We start from the raw sequence: 22,490 nt of genomic DNA on the forward strand, positions 1-22,490 counted from the left end.
AGAAACATCTGGTTTTCGCAATTTCGCTTAAAAAAGCAAGGTTAACCCCTTTCAATCTGCAATTTTCCAGAAACATCTGATTTTGCCCTAATTTGGCAAGGTTAACCCCTTACAATTTTAGATTTTTCATACAAATCTGATTTTGCCCAATTTTGCTAAAAATGCAAAGTAAACCCCTTACCATCTGAAATTTTCCATAAACACCTGATTTTGCCCTATTTTGCTAAAAAATGCAAGGTTAACCACTGACAATTTGAAATTTTTCGTAAACATTTAAATTTTCCCAATTTTACTAAAAATGAAAGGCTAACCCCTTACACTTTGAAATTTTTCATACACATCTTATTTTGCCAAATTTTACTACAAAAGCAAGGTTAACCCCTTAATCTGAAATTTTCCAGAAAGATCCGATTTTGCCCAATTTCGCTTAAAAATGCAAGGTTCACCCCTTACTATTTGAAATGTTTCATAAACAGAATATTTCACACATAGGGGCCTAAATTATATATTTTTAAATTTAATAGAGACGCATTGATCGTGCTATCATATACCATTCTAATACCATTGCGAATTACTGTATTGTTTGGAATGTTCACAATTAAAGACACGTTATTTGAAAGATGTATAAATAATATTTATATTACAATGTACATCTTTATTCTTTCCCGGTATAATTTATGGCGTTTCTTACGTCAATTGGCAATCGCGTCATTATATAATGATAGTCAAATTGATCGAACGAAACTCCGTTTTGATTATAGTCAATTATGAAATATTCATTGATATATGACATACACCTTTGTTTCAATTTTGATAGTACCCGTAGACCTGCCGAGCAGCTGTAGATATCAAACTAAACCAAAGTATAAAAGATAGAGGGTAAAAAAAATCAAAAAGTTATGTGCTAGTCAAGCTTTCAGGGATCGGTCTGAGCCATAACAATGCCCCAGCCGATCCCTTAGTTCTCTTCCGGGGTCTCGGCGTCCCCGACCAATACACACTTCCTTCCCTATCCATCCATATAACCCCGGAGGGCCAGGCACCATGTAAAAGCAAAGAGCTAAGGGAGGAACAGGGCGGCCCCTAAGCCCTGATCCTCCGAGTGGACCACATGCCCTGAACCTGTACGAAGGCGCCAACCTGGAACTCGCGGACAGTACCAGCAGCAGTGCTTACCGATTAAGCTAAGGTACTGTTGGTACTTTACGACGGGAAATTAAATCTCTTATAGTGAATAATTGAACTCATACGTTAAAAACCAAAAAGACACCGGCGGGATTCGAACCCGGGACCCCGCTAACCGTGGACGACGAATCGTAACCACTCGGCCATTTCGTTACCTTAGAATTTTCCTTAAACTGAGAAAAGTTGTCTTTATAGGTGAGCAAACGCGCCAGGAAGATTACTGGGTCCATTTGCTTTACCTTAATGGGTAAAAACAAGTCGATATAATGAGCCCAGTGTGTTTGGTTTGTTAGGAAGCTGCATAACACAGCCTAATGTGCAAAACAGTCGTGTGCCAGGCGGATCATTACGCAACAATGAACACCGCAATTGTGTATTTTCAAAAGGCAGACGCGTAGATTTCTACTCTTTGTATCTGGGCACATATAGATTCTCACCTCCCTCTTCAGCTATTTCGACTTTCTTAAAAAGAAAAATAGAGACTGTCAGCGAATCTCCGGGAGTTGAAATAAGGATCGTCCCCTCGATAGACCTCAGACTCAGTAAAGTTCAACATTGGGCTCTTTTTCAGCTGTTTTTGCGGAAACTTTACATCTGGATTTTTTAGAAGCATCTGATTTTGCCCAATTTTATTAAAATATGCTCCAAATTTTGCTTAAAAAGCAAGATTAACCCCTTACCATCTTAGATTTTTCATACAAATCTGATTTTGCCCAATTTTAGTAAAATATGCTCCAAATTTTGCTTAAAAAGCAAGATTAACCCCTTACCATCTTAGATTTTTCATACAAATCTGATTTTGTCAAATTTTACTAAATATACAAGGTATACAATTTAAATTTTTTCATAAACATTTCTTTTTGCCCAATTTTGCTAGAAATACAAGGTTAAGCCCTAACAATCTGCAATTTTCCAGAATCATCTGATTGTGTCCTATTTTGCAAAAAAAATGCAAGGTTAACCCCTTACAATTTGAATTTTTTTCATGAACATCTAATTTTCCCCAATCTTATTCAAAAAGCAAGGTTAACCCCTTACAATCTGCAATTTTCCAGAAACATTTGATTTTTTCCGATTTTCGCTTTAAAAAAATGCGAGGTTAACTCCTTTCAATTTGAAATTTTTCGTAACATCTAACTTTGCAAAATTTCACTAAAAAAGCAAGGTTAGGCCCCCCCCCCCCCCAAAAAAAAGTCTCCGGTTTCTGGTATGGAGCTTGCCCAAAAAGTGGTGCTGCGACGCGGCTTGTTTTTTTTTTTTTTACCTGTTTTTTTTTGCTTCAAATGTCGGCTGATGACTGCAAATGGTGCCCGACTAAACTTAGTGCAAATATTATGGAAGACCAGAGAGGCCACATAAAACTTATTCTCGATCATAACCCCATCTAAAAACACGTTAAAATTTTGCAGCAGCAGGATTCCAGTCAAACCAGTGAGTTTGGCGGTTTTGAGACATCATCGTTCTTTGAAAATAAAAACTTGTTCATTTTGCTGACGCGCATGGCTACGGCGACGCGCGCGCATACCAGAAACCGGAGACTTTTTTTTTGGCCTTAATCCCTTACATCTGAAATTTTTCGGAAACATCTGATTTTGCCCAATTTCGCTAAAATATGCAATGTTCACCCCTTACAATTTGAAATGTTTCATAAACATCTAACCCCATACAATCTGCAATTTTCCAAAAACATCTGATTTCTCCCGATTTTGCTAAAAAAAAATACAAGGTTAACCCCTTACAATTTGATTTTTTTTTCATAAACATCTAATTTTGCCCAATTTTACATCAGCTTATGCTAACAAATTATCAGGTAACTGGATCATTAAACGGGACAGGTGCACATCGGCCTTGGAGCTCAGACCATGTGTCATGCACTCCTCAATGCATAGATGATGCACATATGGGTAGTACAGGCACAGCTGGGGTACTGCCCAAACAATGATGAACGCATTGCGTATGCTTAAAGAATTACCCACAATTCCGGTTTTTACCGTTTAGGTCTGGCTCTAATCACTTTACGCGATCCCCTGACGTCTCATACACTGACTTTAGGCAAAATAGTCAGACTTTCGCGGTCTAGTAACCAGACTTTGACTCTTAAAGAAACATCAAATGAAAAGGGAAATATCAAATGCATATTGCAAAAGATCGAATGCAAACATACCGATGAAACATCGAATACAAATAGCTCGAAATGTCAAACATATGTGTAAAACATTGCTCACATATTTGAGAATATCGCAAATATATTGTAGAACAACACACACAATTGTATCGAAAAACATCGCACATTTAATGCAAAAAATCGAACATAATATTGAAAACATCGCACATATATATCGTCAAAAACATCGCACATATAAATTGAAAATCGCATATAAATGTAAAACATCGCACACAGATATTGAACATCGCACATATATTGTAAAACATCGCACAAATATATTAAACATCGCGCAAATGATGAAAAACATCGCACACTTATATTGAACATCGCACATAAATGTAAAAGATAACAAACACATATTGAACATCTAACATATATATTGCAAAATATTGAATATTGCAACGTTTGACACGCCATGGGCGGAGGGCCGGAGCTGGACAAGCGAACATTTTATTAGACCATAAAATTGTCACAGCGCCCTCAAATTTTTAATTGGCCAGCAAATTGATCATGGTCCGTGGGTACCAACCAATATTGACAAATAAGTCGGATTCTCGCTATAAACGCCCGCGGCTTCTATGTCAAACTAGTGGTGATGAAGCGTAGGGGTCAGGCAGCCAGACGTACTGATATTACCCTGGTACCCTTTATGGGCATTGCATACAAAAATTGCAATGATGCAGCGAGCGCCTACGTGAATTTGTACATGTACGCCGATGTAGTCGAGTCTAGTTACCGATACCGGTTGTAGCGGAGGTTGGTGCGTGTTTGTAGATATTCCGGGTTTTTTAGGAAAACACCAACAGAAATCATGTCAGAGACAAAAGAGACAAAAGAGACAAAAATATATTCTCTAGAAGATGTTAAACAACACAAAACAAGCCAGTCGATATGGATCGTAATTCATAACAAAGTCTACGATGTCACGAAGTTCTTGGATGACGTAAGTATTAAAAGTCCTCTCCGGGCTCTACCTTTGGAGATTGTGTAGTTACGGTCCCCCTTTTCTTTTCGGTCCTTTAACTTTATTCTAAAATTGCTTCTGCAATCTAAAGCAGTCTTCTTTTGGAAAAGAATGTTGCAACCTGACGCCACTCAGTGGTTGTGTACAAAGTTTAAGGAGAGTCAAGAACATCTTCTAAAGTCATGAAAGTAATTCCTAACTGCAGGCTAACAAAATTGGAAATGTTTCATCATTTTTGCAATGACTGACCTTCATTATATAAAGAAAAAAGTGGCGTCAGGTTGCAGCATTCTTTCCTTTTATATCTAACGGTCTAATGACCCTATATTCTATAATTTGGTGATTGTGTAGTTACGGGACCTACAGTCATGACAGTACAGGCCTCCTCTCTTTACTTTTGATTTAAACTGAGATTTATAGACTAATTTAAGAAACCTAAATCAAGAGAGTCAAGAATGGGTTTATCATTCCAAAATGACTTCAGCAACCTAAAGCAGACTTCTCTTAATTCTAATGAGACTATTTTTTTAGTGATTTTACACAGCGTCTTACAGTAGTAGAAAATGCTATTTTCTTACACATTTTTCAGTTGCAGCCATGCAAATCAGTACAGTTTTGCTCATGAACCCTACAGTACTCGACCCAATAAACCTCAACAGCATGTTTTGTTGGAATCTGTCGGGTTGGGTACAGTCAGTACCCCTAAACTGACAGTCTTTTACATTGGGTTGGCACACCTCCAGAAAAGGGTGTTTCAATTTTAGGAGCTCTTTGATTTTTTTTAAAATTTTTATTTTGGGGACGAATTGGTTCATTGAAATGAAAGAATTACCATGTTCATCAATATGGAGAAGTGGCAAAGCAAACTGCAAAACATTTATTAACAGTATATTTTTCTTTTTAAATCTGGACAGTTTTGACTTGTCAATTTAGCTCATCCTGTAACATGCACATTTGTTTCAATGTAAAAAAAAAGTTGATTTAACCCTTACTCTCTGAGGGTAGTTTACTGCATGTCAGTTGGTTATGCCAATGCCCTCCAGCTGCAGTTAATTGGAGGATAAACTATCTTGACTGTGAAGGCTCCAATTGGCAGGAGTTGGAGGCCCTGGAGGGTGCCTGATACTGACCAGCTGGGGGCACTCACTTTGTTATCAGAGGACTCTCATTGTTCTCTGTGGCATGTATTGGAGTGCCTGTCCAGTTACCCTTGAAATGACATGGCAGATATTGGAGGGCCATGCAAAAAACATAGGAGATTTTCTTGAGGCACATATTGGCATGCGTTGGAGGGTCTAGTAGGGTAAGGGTTAAGTAATGAAATGTATGTACTGTGATAACTGTAGGAATGAGTGAATATAGACACCAACTTAATTAATGTGTATGTTCATACATGTATACATGTACAGTATGATCAACACAAAAAAATGCCCAAAAAAATTCCCTACCTACCTACATGTACCCTATTTTCAAATGCCATGTAATGAGAAGCAGAATTTTTTGTTTGCCTATTTCTATCAGGCATGCCCCTGATACACCCCCAACTTCATGTAGCAACTGTCACAACTGTGTCAGTATGGTTCAGTATGCCTCACAACTTGTTTGCTAAGTTGCAGTCATAGTTTTTTGCAACCAGTGGTCGGTAAAGTTTAGTTGGCCATCACTGCATAAACAAGAGAATAGGACACAAACTGCAAAAAAAACAAAAATGAAAAATGCTGAATAATAGAAACACACAACCCAAAACCAAAGAGAAAATATAAATGTACCTCAATCTTGATTTGGCCCCCAAAATTGTTTTGGACTGGTGGTTTTGATTTTGGTTCATTTGGCAAGATTCATTTTAAAAAATGCGAAGAAAGTTTAGGATAATAAAGTAGACTTAACATCTTTTTTTTCTTTACGTTTTCAGCATCCTGGAGGTGAAGAGGTGCTTCTTGAACAAGGAGGTAAGTCTTTGCTCATAATGCTAAACCAGTGGTCTTGCATCTTTTGATATCCAGACAGCGCCCTAAAAATTTTTAAAAATCAGGCCCATTTTAACATTTTGTTGGAGACGTACGTACAGTTGTTGTAAAGGTCTTTGATAGCCTCCCTGTACGTTCCCCCACAGAAAAAAGCATCTACATGTACACATTGGCACTCAAATTCTCTTGAAAGCATAGGCCTATATCGACAAGTATTTAACCCTAACTCCCTAGTGTCTTTCACTAAGAACTGGACCAAGTCCATCTAAATCCATCAATCACTGTTGCTTCCAAAATTATCGTGAAATACCTTACCTGACTGTAAGTGAATAATAGTCTCAAGCATCCAGTGAAATCATGGCAACTGGTGTGCTGTCATTTTCAATATCCAACAATGGTCAGCCGACCATCGTTGGAAAAAAACTGACTTTTTCTTTCAAACATTGCCCCCAATTGACCTATCGTGGTAGAATCGCAACAACGCAGCCTGTGAAATATTGTTCAATTACAAATTATACAATGGACGTGGAACGCGCAGCATACGAGACAAACAAAGCTTAGCGTACAAAAATTCCATAGGGTTGTCTAAGGGGCGTGGCCAACTCTCAAACGGCGATCAATTTACCAAGTTCAGTTAGTCCACATTTTGTGTGCAATCGGTTACACACCCGTGAACCAGCCAGTCTGGTTCCCTGACCTGACAATTCCCTGACGTCTATGAATTGCTCTGTTTCGTCTGAAGTGTAGGATCAGGAAACCAGGCTACAAGAACAGCATTTTTTTATTGATTTTTCCAGCTTGTTCATCTATGAACACAAAACTTTAAACAGGTCAGTGTAAAAATATTTGCCATAAAATACTAATCCCTAACTCCATCGATTTCTGAAGGAAAAAAAAGCAAAAGCAAATGTCGTATACCTTTAACCATGCGCGATTTAGCAAGAGTTTATATAATAATACCTAAGGGGTTTAGCTGTTTTCATCTCAATAATTGTGCCTGACAATTACATGTAGATAAAGAGCCAGTTACATTTAGAAATGCATAACAACAACTGAACACAGATGGTGTGATGTCAATTTTCTTTTACGAGAACAGATAACGTGACATGCACACCCTTTTTTATAACAAAACTAACAAAAATAATTGTTATCGTACATAAATCAATTTTGTAATTGTACAAGCAGGCAACCATTTATACATGTACATTGTGATTGTATTATGATACTATTTAATATATTTTTTGCTTAATTTATCGTGAGCTACTGTATTTGGAGAGTTTAAATATGAACAGGCTGTAACTCTGAAAATGATCAGTCAATCCATGTAATCCTTCTGTATAGAATTACATGTATAGGGCCTACACATGTGTACGTGTGTATGTACATGTAGTACTTATCAGGATTTGACCTTTTATCATGATATTGATAACCAACAGTCATTCATGTGAGTGGTTTTTTTTTTATTGTGTACCACCCAGCGGGTTTCCTACTATCATTAAATCCTTAAAATATATGACGTACAGTTCTTAAGTGGGTATATGGGTTTCCTGCATAATGTGAAGTATGTACTTACAGGCCTACACTACAGGTCTGTAGCTTTGTACAGAGAATGTATGCAGGTGCCTGTATTTCAGTGTGTGTTTATGCTACCCACATGGATTTTATTGAATTGCCAAGAAAGACAGTGAGAAAAGCTACCTGAAGTACAGACTGAACTGATACAAAACACCATGTTACCATGTCTTAACATGATGTCATTAAGTAACACCACACTATTTCAGTTTTAAAGGCAAAAAATGTATGACATGATCTTTGCATTTATCCCAAAAACAACCAACCAAGTTATTATCAAAAAGCTTACTTGAATGGATTAAAGATCATACTGGTACTAAACACCCTGTGAAATTATTTCGTCTGGCTTGCTTGTCACTAGAAGAAATCAAGAAATGTGTGTGATTTCCAACGATCAGTCAATTGACAGATTTTTGGAAATAAAGAGTTATACTGTGCATGTACACAAAGTCATGTTTCATGATCAAAAGGTTTGTGCATTGTTTTTCTCTGTTTTCTCATAAAGGGTAACACCTACTGAGCTGAAACTTCAACAGGTTGGGTTTTGAACATGAATGGATATTGAGTCGTGTTATTATTGGAAACGAACAAAATCATGAAAATGCATGAAAATTGAAAAGCAGATGACCCTATGCCTTTAAACACACATAAACGTACCACAAAATTAATGGTCTTTGGGCAGTGTGAACGACTGCACTGTGTTCTACATGTACGTACTGTACATACCGGTAGTGGTAGATTTAATATAAAGACACAGTACTTCAACCGTATAATTTGCCACAGCTACCGGTATGCCATAGTGCTGGATATTGAAGTAGTGAATATTCATGTAAGAGATTAATTTAAAGAAAAACAATACAAATGTAATGGTATCATATTTAAAAAGATGTCACATGAACTTCTTTAAATTTATGATTTCTGCTCAAACCTTCCAGGGTTCATATTAAGGCAAAATGCACTGTAAGTTAACACTGTTTTCTTGAAAACTGACATTTATTCATGGCCAATTTAACAAAATTGTCCTTCTTTTTTATATCCTGCTTTAGATTTTGAGTGCTTTTGTTCTGCAGTCTTTACGTAAAAAGAGAAATGTAAACGGTCCTGTGATCCTTAATGTTGAACACTGTCCTGGGCATTTTATGTTTCGACATTCATTTATTTCAGAGAAGTAGTGATCCCTGATACGGCACAACTGTAATAAGTCTCCATGCTTGTCATTAAGGATTGAAGAGTTGGGAGATGAACCACAAATCCAGGCTGAGAGGCTCTGTGATTAATTCTTGTTTATAGTGGGTTTTTTTTTTGGGGGGGGGAGAAAATCGCACATGTAACAGACCATAAACTGAATATTTTTTTGAATGATTTTTTTGTTTCACAGAAATGAATACAACATAAGGCCTACTGGTTTTATAAAAATTACAGCAAGAAAAGCAAGACTCAATAACAAAATATAAAGAGCAAAATGAAAAGCATGTTTTTAGCCCAATTGATGAAGTTGATACATTTTACCATAACGGTCTCTGTACATTGTACCTATAAATATTTCAGTAAAAAAAAGAAATGGGTATTGTAAGGGGTACCTTTAGACAAATACAATGTACAGGCATAGACCCAATGTTGCTCTGGGCCAACAGCAGCCCCAAAACCCTCTGCCGATTATTTCGTGGATTTGTCTTTCCCCCAATCTCGCCCCTAGATTTACACATAATTTTACATTGCGTCTTGTTTTCTGTGTTTATTGCTTTGAAGGATCGAATGCCACAGAATCATTTGAAGATGTAGGCCACTCATCAGACGCCAGGGAACTCATGCAGGATTACCTCATCGGTGATCTGGCAGAGGTGAACAACTTTTTTTTTCTAAGAGTAAATCCACGTCTGAATTATGTCCGGCAAGAACAAATGTGTATTTTGAAGAGGCTGAGTCTCCATAGCCAAATGTAGTGTACTTTAGATGATTCCTTATTTTGCTGTTCATTGATTGTTTTCTGGTTGTTGATATGCCACCCATTCCACACTTAGTTGGGAAGGCTGTTTGACTTGCACCGTGTCCTGTCTGTTTTGACCCTCCCTCAAAGAATGCACATAGAAAATAAAAAAATTGTAAATTTAAACTAAAAGTTAAACTTTCGTAACATTTAATCATTATTGTAATATTGGTGTTTTTTCTTTAACCCCATCTATGCAAACATACATTCTGTGCCAAGTAGTCCTTTCAGTCAAAATCAAGCAAGTGACTGTTTTCAGTTGTTAAGAACTCACAGCCTACAGAAAGGAAGATTGACTGGCCGTGACTGTTTATGTACATGTACATGTACATGTAACTTGATACAGCTTTGCTTTGACGGTGACTGCTCTATGTTCCGACACCCCTATGTTCCGACAACCTAGATTGTGTTACTCCCGGTTAGGGTTAGGGTTAGGAATAGGAATATGTGCAGTCGGAACATAGGGGTGTCGGAACATAGAGGTGTAAACGCTTTGACTGTGGGTAATCGATAAGCCAGCCCTGCCCACAACTTGCCCGTTTTTGTCTGCTGACTGAGTTTGACTCGTCACAGTGCTTGCTTGACATATGAACTAACTGCTGGTGACTAGCTTGTGTAAAATATAGGAGGGGAAGTGGATGGAAATTTTAACTGTCTGTGACTGTTTAAATGGATTAATGAACCCTTGTGTTGTTTGATCAGCCACAGACAGTCAAATAGTTCTTCCACTTCCCCTGCCATGCATACATGTACATACAGACTAGTAAAAAACAGTCAAATCACATTTGTGTAAATACTGTGTCTCGTTAAATCCTGTCAACAGACAAAAGAGGTAACTGGAAGGAACAGCTGGCTTATCGATCTCCCCCAGTCAAATAATTATGATAATAATAATAATTTGGGAGGCTAATCATCCTCAGTCATAGATGAGAAGCTGAATTGCAAAGGACACGGCTACAATGTGGTCGAGCGGCAGGCATGTAAGGCGCCTTTGGCAGCCGGCCATACACGACCCATCCACGGAGCACTGCCCGAGATTGAAAGTGCTTGATTTTTCTAAGCATGGCTATATTGAATTAACAGGGGAGTTTTAAACTGTTCAAATAGTCACTTTATTGATTTTGACTGTTGTGATTGTGTAGCTGAATTTGTCAGCCAGAGAGGGAGAAAATATTATGTGGACGACTTTAGAAAATTAGGTTTTTCTTGGTAATTAAGTAAAACATTTGTTTATCGAGGGGTGATTCATTTATTTAAACTGAGAATACATGTAACAAAGAATTATCTCATTTGTCGTGCTCAGTGTGTTCAGAAAACCATTTTTTAGTTCTGTTAGCAGTTTCTGTTGATTATTTCACTGTTTAAGTTTGAAATGATCATTTCATATTTGTTCTTTTCTTGCTTTTCATAACAGGCCGATTGGGAAACTTCAGTAAAGGTAAGGAGCAGATGCTATATTTATTGAAAAACACCCATCCTGTTGATTTGTTCTAAGAGAAAATTCTGGAAACCTTTTCAGTTCTTACAAAAGCAGATAGAAGCGTTCCTTCTACGTGTACAATGTAAATATAGACTACATTGTAGTCTTCTCAATCCACTTTTAGACAGGTTATGTGCAAGGTCCATAGTCCACGTGTTCTCTGATCAAGGGCCAATAGATAAGGATAACAGCTAGAAATCTCAACAGTTTGAAGACGAGCATGACCTTTTACAGACAGCGATTGGGGTGAATGAACTAAAACTTTTTTTGTACCTAGCTTTTTCCCCCTTGATTGTTTGAAGGTCGGACAATGATCGTTTTTTTGCCACATTGTGTGTGTGTGCTTCATATACCCCCATTTTTTTTCAGTGTCATGGTCCTCAGGTTTGCTGAATCATCAGGCTTTTGTGAAATGTGTCAATCACAAAGAATTGTAGAACTTCTTAAGCTCTTGCAGGGGTTTTTACATGTCACTTGGTGGTCGGTCGGTCGGTCTGTCTGTCTGTCTGTCTGTCCCCGAAAATTGACCAAAAATATTTGACCAAAAATTTACCAAAACTATTTTGGTGGAGTCCCGAGTCCAGTAGGCCGAGTCCAAGTCCAAGCCCGCAGGTTCGAGTCAGAGTCAGAGTCTGAGTCATATGTCATCGTGACTGGGGTCCAAGTCCTAGTCACGAGTCATACATGTACAAGTCTGGAAGGATTGAGGCAGTGTTCACCACTCAAATGAACATATAGTAGGGTTAATGCTTAACAGAGTGATACACATGGCCATGTGTATCACTCTGTTCAGGAATATTCAAATTCTAACTTTGTTAATAATAATAATGCATGTTAAATGTACCTCAAAATTGATGCACCCTCAATTTGTTGTAATTTTTTGTGTGTGTTCTGTTTTGTTTTGTGAATGACTAGGTGTGTACACTGACCTTGCTTGAAAGAAATCTTAAATTTTCAAATGTTTCTGGATGGTGGTTTTTTTTTTTTCAACAGACAAACACAGGACCAAATGCACCTGATGCAGGATCAGGAAGGTTGGTGAAGCATTTCAAGTTTCTAAAAAAAGTATTTTATTTGGTTGTGGTAGGTACAATGTATAACCCTTATCAAGATAATGGCAAAAGTAGAAGCATTTTCTTGCAAGTTCTTGTTTGATTTACACTAAGTACAGTGTACGTACCTCTGTCGTCCCTTTCCTTTAGAACACCAGACACAGATTTTTTAGGCAAAAAACAAGGCTTTCAGAATTCGTATTGTTCAGGCATAAAAAAAAAGTGTTCGTACGTGACATGACCTGCAGGGGATATCGTGTATAATAGGGCGTGCAGTCTTCGAAATACTTGCGCAGTTCCCTCTGAATAGCCGGTCAGCGTCATTGACATATTCGTCACAGCCAGGGGTTAGTGAAAGAACGCCCATGCACCCATGGAATCGAGCATGGCCAATGGGATATCCAGAGTTTATATGGAGCTCAGTGATTCCTTGGTGTAACTGTGATGTGTGGGCTATTTCACCCTCAACACATGATCAGACTGTACCTGCACAGCATATGTATGGATGACTGCTGAATGTCTCAGGGTGCACACCTGTAAATAACCCTAAACCCATCCGCCAAGCCCATGAATAAACGTTATACCCTCAAAATATTCTATAAAAGAGAGTTCTGAGAGCCATACAATTAAAGAAATGAAGAGATATGGCAATGAACCCCTGGCCTGGACTTGGGGCTTCCAATTCTGAGCATTTTGGATGCATTTGGGCTTGAAGGTGGCGCTATTTTGCCATGTTGTGGAGGGATCGTTTTTCAAGATGGCTACTTTTCCGCTTTGGGGAAAATAGGGGTCGTCTTCTTTGGGTGAGAATTTCTCGAAAAGTCAATGGTCAACTCCACCAAAAATTGAAAAGAAAATGAAAGATGGGCAGCTCAAATACCTGTGAGAGTTTTTAAAAGAATTTTGAAGTATGGGGATTTAGCACTCGTGTCTATGTCAATTTTAATTCAGGGGTGCATCCTTTAAATGGATATTATTAATGTAGTATTTTGTCATTGGAGTAGAGTCTGGTAACAAGACTCGGACCATTGTATGCAGTATTGCTTCACTGTTACATTAATACCCCACGTTCAGACATTGTATACCATTACTCTTAATGCATGTGCAAACTCCTTGCTTCCTTTATGTTTGTGTTTGTTCCTTTTGAACCTTTTCTGCTGGTATGTTCTTTCCAGTTCTCAAAGTGATAATGAAAACAGTGAAGTGGACTCTCGATGGTATCAGACCTGTCTATCTTATTGCATGATTCACAGTACTCTAGTCCAACCCAACCTGCATGCAGCTACTTAATAATACATGTAGGCAGGTACCACAGTAGTTGCTTTGATGACATTGAACAATTGATCAATGTTGTAACAAAACAGATAAGATGGCAACAACTTCCATACCCAGTGATAGGCCATCAGCCTGGGGGTTTGGCCAGCATCAAATCAGGGCATAAATGATTATAGTGCGCATGCGCAAGGTATACCGCCCCTTGAGTGGTAACAAGCATTTTGATGGACATTTTGGAAAAAAAAGGTGATAACACCCAAAAAGTTGCCACCGCTGCAATGCTATCATACATATGTTCCAACTCTGGAGGTGTTTATCTTGCCAAAAATCGCTATGACGATTATTCCCCTCATTTGATACCGGTGGCCAAATTTTTGGACCGAGGCTGATGGCCTATAAATGAAAGTAAAGTGGAGTCCCCTAACGTGCCACACTTTGACGTTTCCCTCGATTTTGCTCGTGCAGTGTTGCCAAACGTCTTTGTTTACAAACTTCAAATTCATTCAGTTAAATTATGACACTATTACTTTAATACTGCTTGCTACTGAATCCCTTGTGAACAATTTCAATGTCATGAAAACTAGTCCGAAATTAAAAAACGGTGGCGTCCAGAAATTGGGCACAAAATTGGTCGAGTGTTCCCTAACTTTGAGCTTCCACAAGCATTTAGAATGCACCTCATGGTAAAATTTCTGACGTCGGACTGTAAATTAATTTTCATTTAGGAACCACATTCCAGAACCGTCAAAGAGATTTTTATGAACATTTTTGACATCACAATGTAGTAAGGAAGTGTTTTTTGAGAAACAAAGTAGACAGTATGAATGCATTTTTCAGAAATTCAAAAATTCTTCATTATAATTGTACATAAAATCTGGGACCCAAGGGGATGTTCAGTTTATAGCTGAATGTTTGGTGCAGTTGTGTTCATTATATTATGATATTGGGGACCAACAATCATGAACAAAAATTCATATTTAGACTTTCGACTTAAAAATATTTGTATTTAACCTGGGATCCGTAGATAAATCGTTGCCGTTGTCCACGCGGAGTATGTCTTTTTCACGTAAGTGTTTGGCACATTGATACTATTGTGCTGGCATTTCTTGTTGGAAGAAGGAATAATCCTTCAGAGTGAAATCAAATGGTGTATCATGAGGGGAAAATGTACACTTCAATTCTACATGTACCGTTTCTCTATCTTCTAACATTCAGGGGCCAATTTCATAGAGCTGCTTAAGCACAAAATTTGCTTAAGCACAAAAACGTCTTGCTTAATAAAATCAGGTTACCAGCCAAAACTCCATGCGATTGTTATGCTAAGTACACAACAGCTAAATACCAGTCACAAGCAATGTACATCACATGGAGTTTTGACCGGTAACCTAATTTTACTAAGCAATGTTTTTTCGTGCTTAAGCAAATTTTCTGCTTAAGCAGCTCTATGAAATTGGGCCCAGGTTGAACATCATGTTTGCTTGGGAAAAAAACATACATTAACATACATTGTACATGTACACTCTCACTAATGCACTGTACAGAATTATTCTGTTTAGAAGATTTTAGTTCACACTTTGTTGACAGTCTATACATGTATAGGCTGCTGTTTTCCAAAAAAAAACATGCATTCAAAATGGAAGAACAATTCATGTACATGTACAAATTGACTTCATTTTTCAACGACAGATTTCATGTTTGGACACAAATGTACATTAGACATGGTAGGCTATCAGCCTGGGGGTTTGGTCGTATCAAATGAGGGGAATAATAGTCATTGTGAAGTTACCCCTCTAGTTGGAATATATGTGATAGCATTGCAGCGGTGGCAGCTTTTTGGGGTGCTATCACTGTTTTAAGAAAATGGCAGCCAAAACATGCATGTTACCACATATAATTAATCGGGTTAAAAAAAAAATTAAAAGTGATAACACCAAAAAAACTACCACCACTTACACTACAAAGCTACATGTATGTAAATCACTACAGAACACACGAGACTCCTTTTGGTTCCACTTCACTTATGTGAAATGCTAATGAGTGTTTTATAAGCTAACAATCTTTGAGAAGAGCTTGCAGCTTTGTATTTCTTTGCGACAAGAACTTATGCAGGGTGCATGCATATAGAATGAATAACAAATTTGCTGGTGGCTGAACATGCTGAATACATCCGTTGTGTATACATGTATTTGCAAACATGCATTCATTTTTATGAATGGGAAGGTTGTGGTTTGCATGGTTGCTTGTAGATGCAGTAGTTCGTGTGCAACCCTCCCCCCCCCCCCCCTTATACTTTGTACGTATGTACATAAGCTACCTCTATTCATAGCTTTACCCTTTCATAGACAACCCTGGTTGCAGTGATACTGTATCACACAGTAACGCAAATTAATTGCGAGTCAATAATGCGAATGATACTGCTGGGCTAGGAGACTGGAGAATATCCGTAGTCTGGGGACCTGTGAGTGCAGAGTTGGTTATTGTGACTGGTTTTAGTTGCTTTGCACCGAAAAGGCAGCACCCAGCTGTATACTCCCTGATAGGCATGAGAATCTTCCTTTTTAAACAGGAATTCCTGGGGGGGGGGGAGTTGTTGCCCAAATTTCCACGTTTTTATTTGTGTTGAGCCAGTTTTGGTTTTTTGGGGGCCCGATTTCACATCTTTTTTCCTGTTTTTGCAAAGGTTCCCGGTTTTTTTTAATGGAAATTCATTCTCATGCCTGTCCCCAGGGAGCTGAGATTGTCTTTGGAATGTTTCATTGGCCCAATGAGCAGGGTAATAATGATGTAGCGCCTTGAACTCCAACACTGGTGGATACGTGTGTTTCATAAATGCACATTATTATCATTCCACCAGCCCCGGTCAATCAGTGATCAACCCTTAAATTTTGTACTGTCCGATTTTGGTAATAGGATAGAATCACATAAAATCCCTGTTGCCACATTCAAAAGTGACCACAATGGTTGAAATTTGGGTTGAAAACTTGTGCCATTGCATGTTAAAGTCAAGGTATAGATATGTTTGAATTGACCAACAGAAGGCTGTATTCAGTTTCCTGAAAAGTGGAAATCTGCTTTCTTGCTATAGAAAAGCAGATTGAACGTTTTGCTAAAATGCATTTTTCTACTTTTCTGCCACCAGAAAAGCAGCAGGTTTTATTGTTTGCCCTTTTACTGGCGGTTCAAAAAGGGACATCTGCTTTTCTGCTACCAGAATGCAGATTGAACGTTTTGACATGGTGGTTCAAAAGTGGCTTTCTGCTTGCTGGTATCAGAAAAGCAGATGTCTGTTCAATCTACAGGGTATTTTGCTGGTAGCAGAAAAGCAGATGTCCCTTTTTGAACTGCCAGTGAAGGGCAAAAAGTAAAACCTGCTTTTCTGGTAGCAGAAGTAGAAAAGTACATTTTAACAAAACGTTCCATCTGCTTTTCTGCTATTCTAAAGCAGATGTCCACTTTTGAACCTCCATACAATGTAAGGCTGCATGTCTTTTCTCGATGCTCAACATGGCATCCTCCGTGTGCCTGATTTAAACAGACAGAATAACTGTGAAACTGAAATCCATCATATGATTGGCATCAGAGATGGAATAAAGCAATTTTACGGAGCAGGGTCAGTCAAAACAGAGACCTGTTATTTCCTAGCCATGTTATTTTTCAGGCGGTTTGATCATGACCTACGTATAGTTACATTCCCAGACACAGAGGATTTGCAGGGTTTAGTAATTTGGAGCCCATTTTAAGCTACCATTACATTTCAAAAGCTTGATGTTAAAATTATGAATGTGGCATTAGGTTCCTTCACATCGATAGATTTAGAGGAGCCAGGAATTTTTAAATGCTAAAGAAAATACCTACATGTAGGTTTTTGAGAATATACTCCACAAACGGGTTTTAGCCTGGTCAACTTTTGTATGATGTGGCCAGGGGGCCAATTTCACGGCGCTGCTCAGCACAAAAATTTGCTTAGCACAAAAAAATGTCTGGCTTATACATGTAAAAGCAGGTTACCAGCCAAAACTGTGATGTAAAAACTGTGATGTATATTGCTCGTGATTAGTATTCAGCTGTTGTTTTTCTATAGCATGAAAATCACTTGGAGTTTTGGCTGGTATCTGCTTTTTAATCCAGGCTTTTTTTGTGCTAGGCAAATTTTTTGCTTAGCAGCGCCGTGAAATTGGGCCCAGTGTTTATGAAGAAAAAACAAAGTCCCATAGATTGATCCGAGTTGCCCACTCTTTGTGATCACTTATGCAGCTTTCCACTAATACTTGGACGCTCCAAAACGTGCTCTAGTGTTTCCCACAATGCACTCACCTTTAGTGACGTGTTTTGTTGAGAGTTTACAAAATGCACATGCGATAGGCATTCCGGTGATTGAAACTGTAATTTAAATATCGGACTGGTGCATACAGGAGTCTAGCCTTTCACCAAGGCCATCGTGGCTTAACTTGCCCACATTCAAAGCGGCGAAACTTGCCCACATTCAAAGCGGCGAAAACGCGAAGCGAATGGAGACGGAGACCACACACGCGAGTGGCGAAGCCACGAGGGCCTTTTCTAACTTGTCAAGAAATTCTTATGTTTTTCTTTAAAATCTTGCCCAAAAGGGTAGCAAAATTCAAAAAATGCGAGTCTAGTTTTCCGCGAGATCGTGACCGCGTAATTGTTCTTACATTATCTTATTTTAATTTTACTTATAAAAGTATTTCAAAAAATTATTTGAGTGCATGAACTTATTTTTCATCTGAACTTACAGTTATTTGCTCTTACGTTTTCCTTACTCACCCTTTTAAAAACGGAAGCGACTAGGCAAAATCCGCGTTGTGATTGGTTAACCTTCAGCACTCTTCTTATTTGCATAAAAACTATGAATAATTCAACAAAATCAAGTTGGGAAAGGCCTCGTGGCTTTGCCACTCGTGCGTGCTGACTTAATCTTTGCTCCAGTCGCTTCGGGTCTTCGCAACTCCGCCCCTCTGAGCCACGATGGCCTGGGCGAAAGGCTAACAGGGGTCCAACTCTCCATACGCTAACCTTTGAGATCATTAACGCCTCATGCTGCTATTCTAACACACTAACTCTTCCTCTCTTACATCCGAGTTTCCCAAATTTTGACTCCTCGTTATATTTTTGACTTTTATTTTTTGTGCCAGTCGCTGTGCTCTGTCTTAGTCTCAGTCCAGGTCGCACAGGGATACCTCATGTGAGTCCGTCCTTAAATGATTTTTTTTGTTTTTCAGTTTTGTTCTTTTTTCGTTCTTGCTGTTGTCTTTGTTGAAATGTTCTGTTGAAGTTGTCCTACCTTAGAATCTTTTGTAATTTCTTCAACAATGGCATTAATGGCATACTGAGAAAACTTTGCCTACAATGGACTGATTTGATTTACGTGTTACTTTGAGAAATTCTGCCTTCAATTTTATCCACAAACAGCATCCAGTCTCTGTACTTTGTTTTCTCCACCAAACCATACTCCATGAGTCCCGCCCCCCACTCCAACTTCCCCACCCCCAAACAAAATGTTCCCAATTTACTCTGTACAGATGTACAGTGGAACGCTGTCATAACGAACATAGCGGGATCCACGGAAATTGTTCGTAATTGCATTCGTTCGGTATAGCGATTTATATCGGTACATGTTGTACACAAGATCGGGAGCCAAGTACGATGTTTGGTATAGCCGAATGTTCGGTTTACTGTTATTTTCGGTATAAGCAGCGTTTCACTGTACATAGTATTTTTCAGTGAAAATATGTTTACTCAATGAGTTCTGATAATGTATGTGAACAGTGTTATAAGTCAGTTTGTTGTTTACCGAGTCTTAAATACAAGTGTATTTTTTCGTTTGAGTTTAGTTTCCAGACCTGTCCGTAGAATAGTGCTCGCAAGTACCGTAATGCATCTGCTTTTGCCATTATTTCCGACCGCAGTTTTTGTATTTACTTATTTGTTTTGCTCTATTAATCCTGATATCAATGTGAACCTTTCAAAGTGGTTGAGCTAACTATTGGTTGAACTAACTATTAAATAGTGGTTGAACTAACTATTAAGGCCAAAAAATAGTAGTTCTGCTTCCGGTTTCCCTACCTACCCTATTCTGACAGCCCCTACCCTAATTTTTTTATTGGAAAAATGAGGAAAAACACCCAAAACCATCAATTTCTACCTTTTACCCTTGACTACCCGCAGACGCCTCCATATGATCGTACACAAAAAAATGGCAACAAAAATATTTCCCTACCTACTTCCCTATTTTCAAATGCCATGTAATCGGAAGCAGAAATATTTTTTATTATTTTTTTTTGGCCTAAATACAACCTGCAAACTGATGTGCAGTGTGATGGCCGATGGCATAAAAACTGAATCTTAATTCCACGGCCAAAGTGTTTTTAAGGCCGTGCTTACCGCTGTCCCCTCTATTTAGTTCCCTGAAACCTTAGTCATCATTACCATGAATCTGGTGACTACGATGCAGGCACCAGTCTGTGTGATTTAAGTTGCCACTAAGACCCTTGGGGAAAGATTGAAACAAACCTGAACAATTTTATTCAAAGATAAAGTTTGTCATTGAGAAAAAGATAATTGAGACCATTTAATTGAATGAATTTTTGACACAAAATTCAAGGGAAGAATAACAACTCGGAGGTGTTTGACTGCATGGTTTCAGTTCTTTATGCTCCAAATATGTGAAGAAAACTTGCCCATTTACTTTTATTTCCCAGATTCATTGCATGAAACATAGCAGATGTCATATTAAGTCACCAATGCCCAAATTGGCCTTTGTTTGTATGGTGGACAGACACAATGGAAGAGTGCTTACTTCTGTTTGGAGTGGATTAAAAAACACTGTATTTAAACGAATTTACCCACTCAGATAAGCACTCTCCTGTTGTGTCTATTTTGTCTCAAAATTGCTGTTTAATAGATTTGTTTCTTCCCATTCTTGTCCATGTGTGCAGTTATTCCTATTTTGTCCGACCAAGATAACCTTATGAAATAATGGTCGTGAAGTTGTCCATTGCTTCATTCCCCTTCCCCACTTTAATGAAATAAATATTAGCCAGTTTGTGGATTGTGCCGTTGGCTCGTAATAATTGGTCATACTCTTGAGGGCAGCATACTAACAAACTGGGCTAGGTCAATGAACAGTCAATGGACACAGGGAACCTCTATGCATTAACACTATGTGCGGAAATGTGTATCGTCAAACCTTTTCAATTTCAAGTCGTATTTTCAGGCCAATGTATCAGTCAAACCGATGGTAATTCATCTGACTATTGGTGAAACCAATGGTAAATGCATCCAAGAGCCACAGCCATTAGCTATTGAACACAAAGAGTTGTAATCAATCATTAATTGTAATCACTCAGTCACAAGGCGATCGCAAGTCAGTCACAAGTTAAGTCTCGGGTCAGTACAAAAGTAACAGGGAATGAACAGTGACAGAGAACATGTACAGTCGACTCTCATTAGTACAAACTCTGTTAATACAAATTCTGGTTACAACAAACATAAAGCCTTGGTCCCGACTGTGCATTTATGTGCACAATAAATGGGACTGATGTTCCTCTTAATACAATTCTGATATAACAAACAATTACTCGACTGTAAATGCCTTTATTAACCCTAACCTTCCCAAATCCTCCAAAATCCTCTGAAAAATTTAGGATTTTGCAGGATTGACGCTATACATGTACATGTATGGCAAAAGCATGTGGCTGATTTTGGAGAAGGCACTTGTGTCAAGGTCTTTGGCCAGATCTGGTGTTGTTTATGCTCAGCCTTGCATAAATTTAGGCCAAGATTATACTTGAAATCCTCTGACTGCTCCAGGATGACACTGGCTCTGTCTTAACTTATTGACAGTGATTGTTGGGTTTTTTTGCAGGATTGAAGCAGTGGGCACCCCTCCAAGAAAAGTTTCACTGAAGTTTAAAGTTTCTGGTTTTTTTATATTCTCTCTCGCAGTAATTGGGCCCAGTGGATCATTCCGACTATCGTTGCTCTCGGGGTAGCGCTCCTCTACCGCTTCTACATTGCCGGGAATTGATGCAGGGAACCAGGTCATGTTGGTGGACAGGATACCAGTTACAGTGTCTCCTTGCTGCTCCCACTACACGCAAACAGATTAACCAAAGAAATGAACAGATGCCTTTTGCTAATTACAGAAAGCCAGGGGCACCATTAGAGCGTGAAAATGTAAAAAATTAAATGACCAATAACAGATATATTCTTAATAACATTATTTCTCATTACATTTGTAAGATAGTGTTCCCAGATCAGGCTTAGTCTAAAAAGACAATCTTGGTATGAGAAAATCATTTCAGAGCCAATTTGTTTTTAACTTGATCAATTCAGTTTGGCCAAACAAGTAAAATGAAATCAAAAGGTAATCACACAGTGGTACATCAAGGAATTTGTTGGGTTGGGGGAAGGAGTAAAATTTGGTTGCGATACCGTGTCTTGGATACCATAATTTTATTGATCCAGAACTGCCACGTGTGTCCAGTCTGTAAAAATGACTTTACTTCAAATACACTGCGTTGCATAATGATTATCACATACACTGCATTGCATACAAGTTATCTCGTATACACTACCTTACTACGTGTGAAGGGTGCCTTTGTGCCTCACAATGGATAACTGCGATCTCTCAATCTCGTAGCTGGCTGGAAATCTCACCGTATTCAAAAAGGTTATACTGCATACATGTACCAACCGTGATTTTACATGTGTGAAATATTTCTTGCATAGTAGGTTAAAAAGTTTTTCTTTTTGACATATTGGCACGATATAACAAAACAATTGTTGACTGCTGTGATGTGGGACATGTGTTTTTTTACC

At 38.4% G+C, this 22,490-nt stretch overlaps 1 protein-coding gene across 2 annotated transcripts; it reads left to right on the top strand.

Moving 5' to 3' along the window:
* Window positions 1-4,040: 4,040 nt before the first annotated feature.
* Window positions 4,041-22,014, top strand: LOC119723076 (cytochrome b5-like). 2 transcript variants are annotated; one of them, XM_038193575.1, is made up of 7 exons: window positions 4,041-4,295; window positions 6,229-6,265; window positions 9,605-9,696; window positions 11,257-11,280; window positions 12,316-12,356; window positions 18,803-18,852; window positions 21,615-21,701. In XM_038193575.1, exons 1-6 carry the CDS (start codon window positions 4,164-4,166, stop codon window positions 18,819-18,821), a joined length of 345 nt encoding a protein of 114 aa, XP_038049503.1. In that variant the 5' UTR covers window positions 4,041-4,163; the 3' UTR covers window positions 18,822-18,852; window positions 21,615-21,701. The 2 variants fall into 2 exon arrangements, with proteins under 2 accessions (XP_038049503.1, XP_038049502.1); XM_038193574.1 differs by lacking the exon at window positions 18,803-18,852 and having other exon boundaries at window positions 21,615-22,014.
* The last annotated feature ends 476 nt before the right edge of the window (window positions 22,015-22,490 follow it).

Source organism: Patiria miniata, unplaced genomic scaffold (assembly GCF_015706575.1).
Source record: "Patiria miniata isolate m_02_andy unplaced genomic scaffold, ASM1570657v1 HiC_scaffold_16, whole genome shotgun sequence".
Taxonomy (NCBI): domain Eukaryota; kingdom Metazoa; phylum Echinodermata; class Asteroidea; order Valvatida; family Asterinidae; genus Patiria; species Patiria miniata.

What these genes read in the sequence shown, in the direction of transcription:
- LOC119723076 (XM_038193574.1), top strand. Translation starts at nt 4,164, where the DNA reads ATGTCAGAGACAAAAGAGACAAAAGAGACAAAAATATATTCTCTAGAA. An exon ending in TCACGAAGTTCTTGGATGAC is followed by an intron (nt 4,296 to 6,228) that starts GTAAGTATTAAA and finishes TTACGTTTTCAG; the next exon opens with CATCCTGGAGGTGAAGAGGT. An exon ending in ATTGGGAAACTTCAGTAAAG is followed by an intron (nt 11,281 to 12,315) that starts GTAAGGAGCAGA and finishes TTTTTTCAACAG; the next exon opens with ACAAACACAGGACCAAATGC.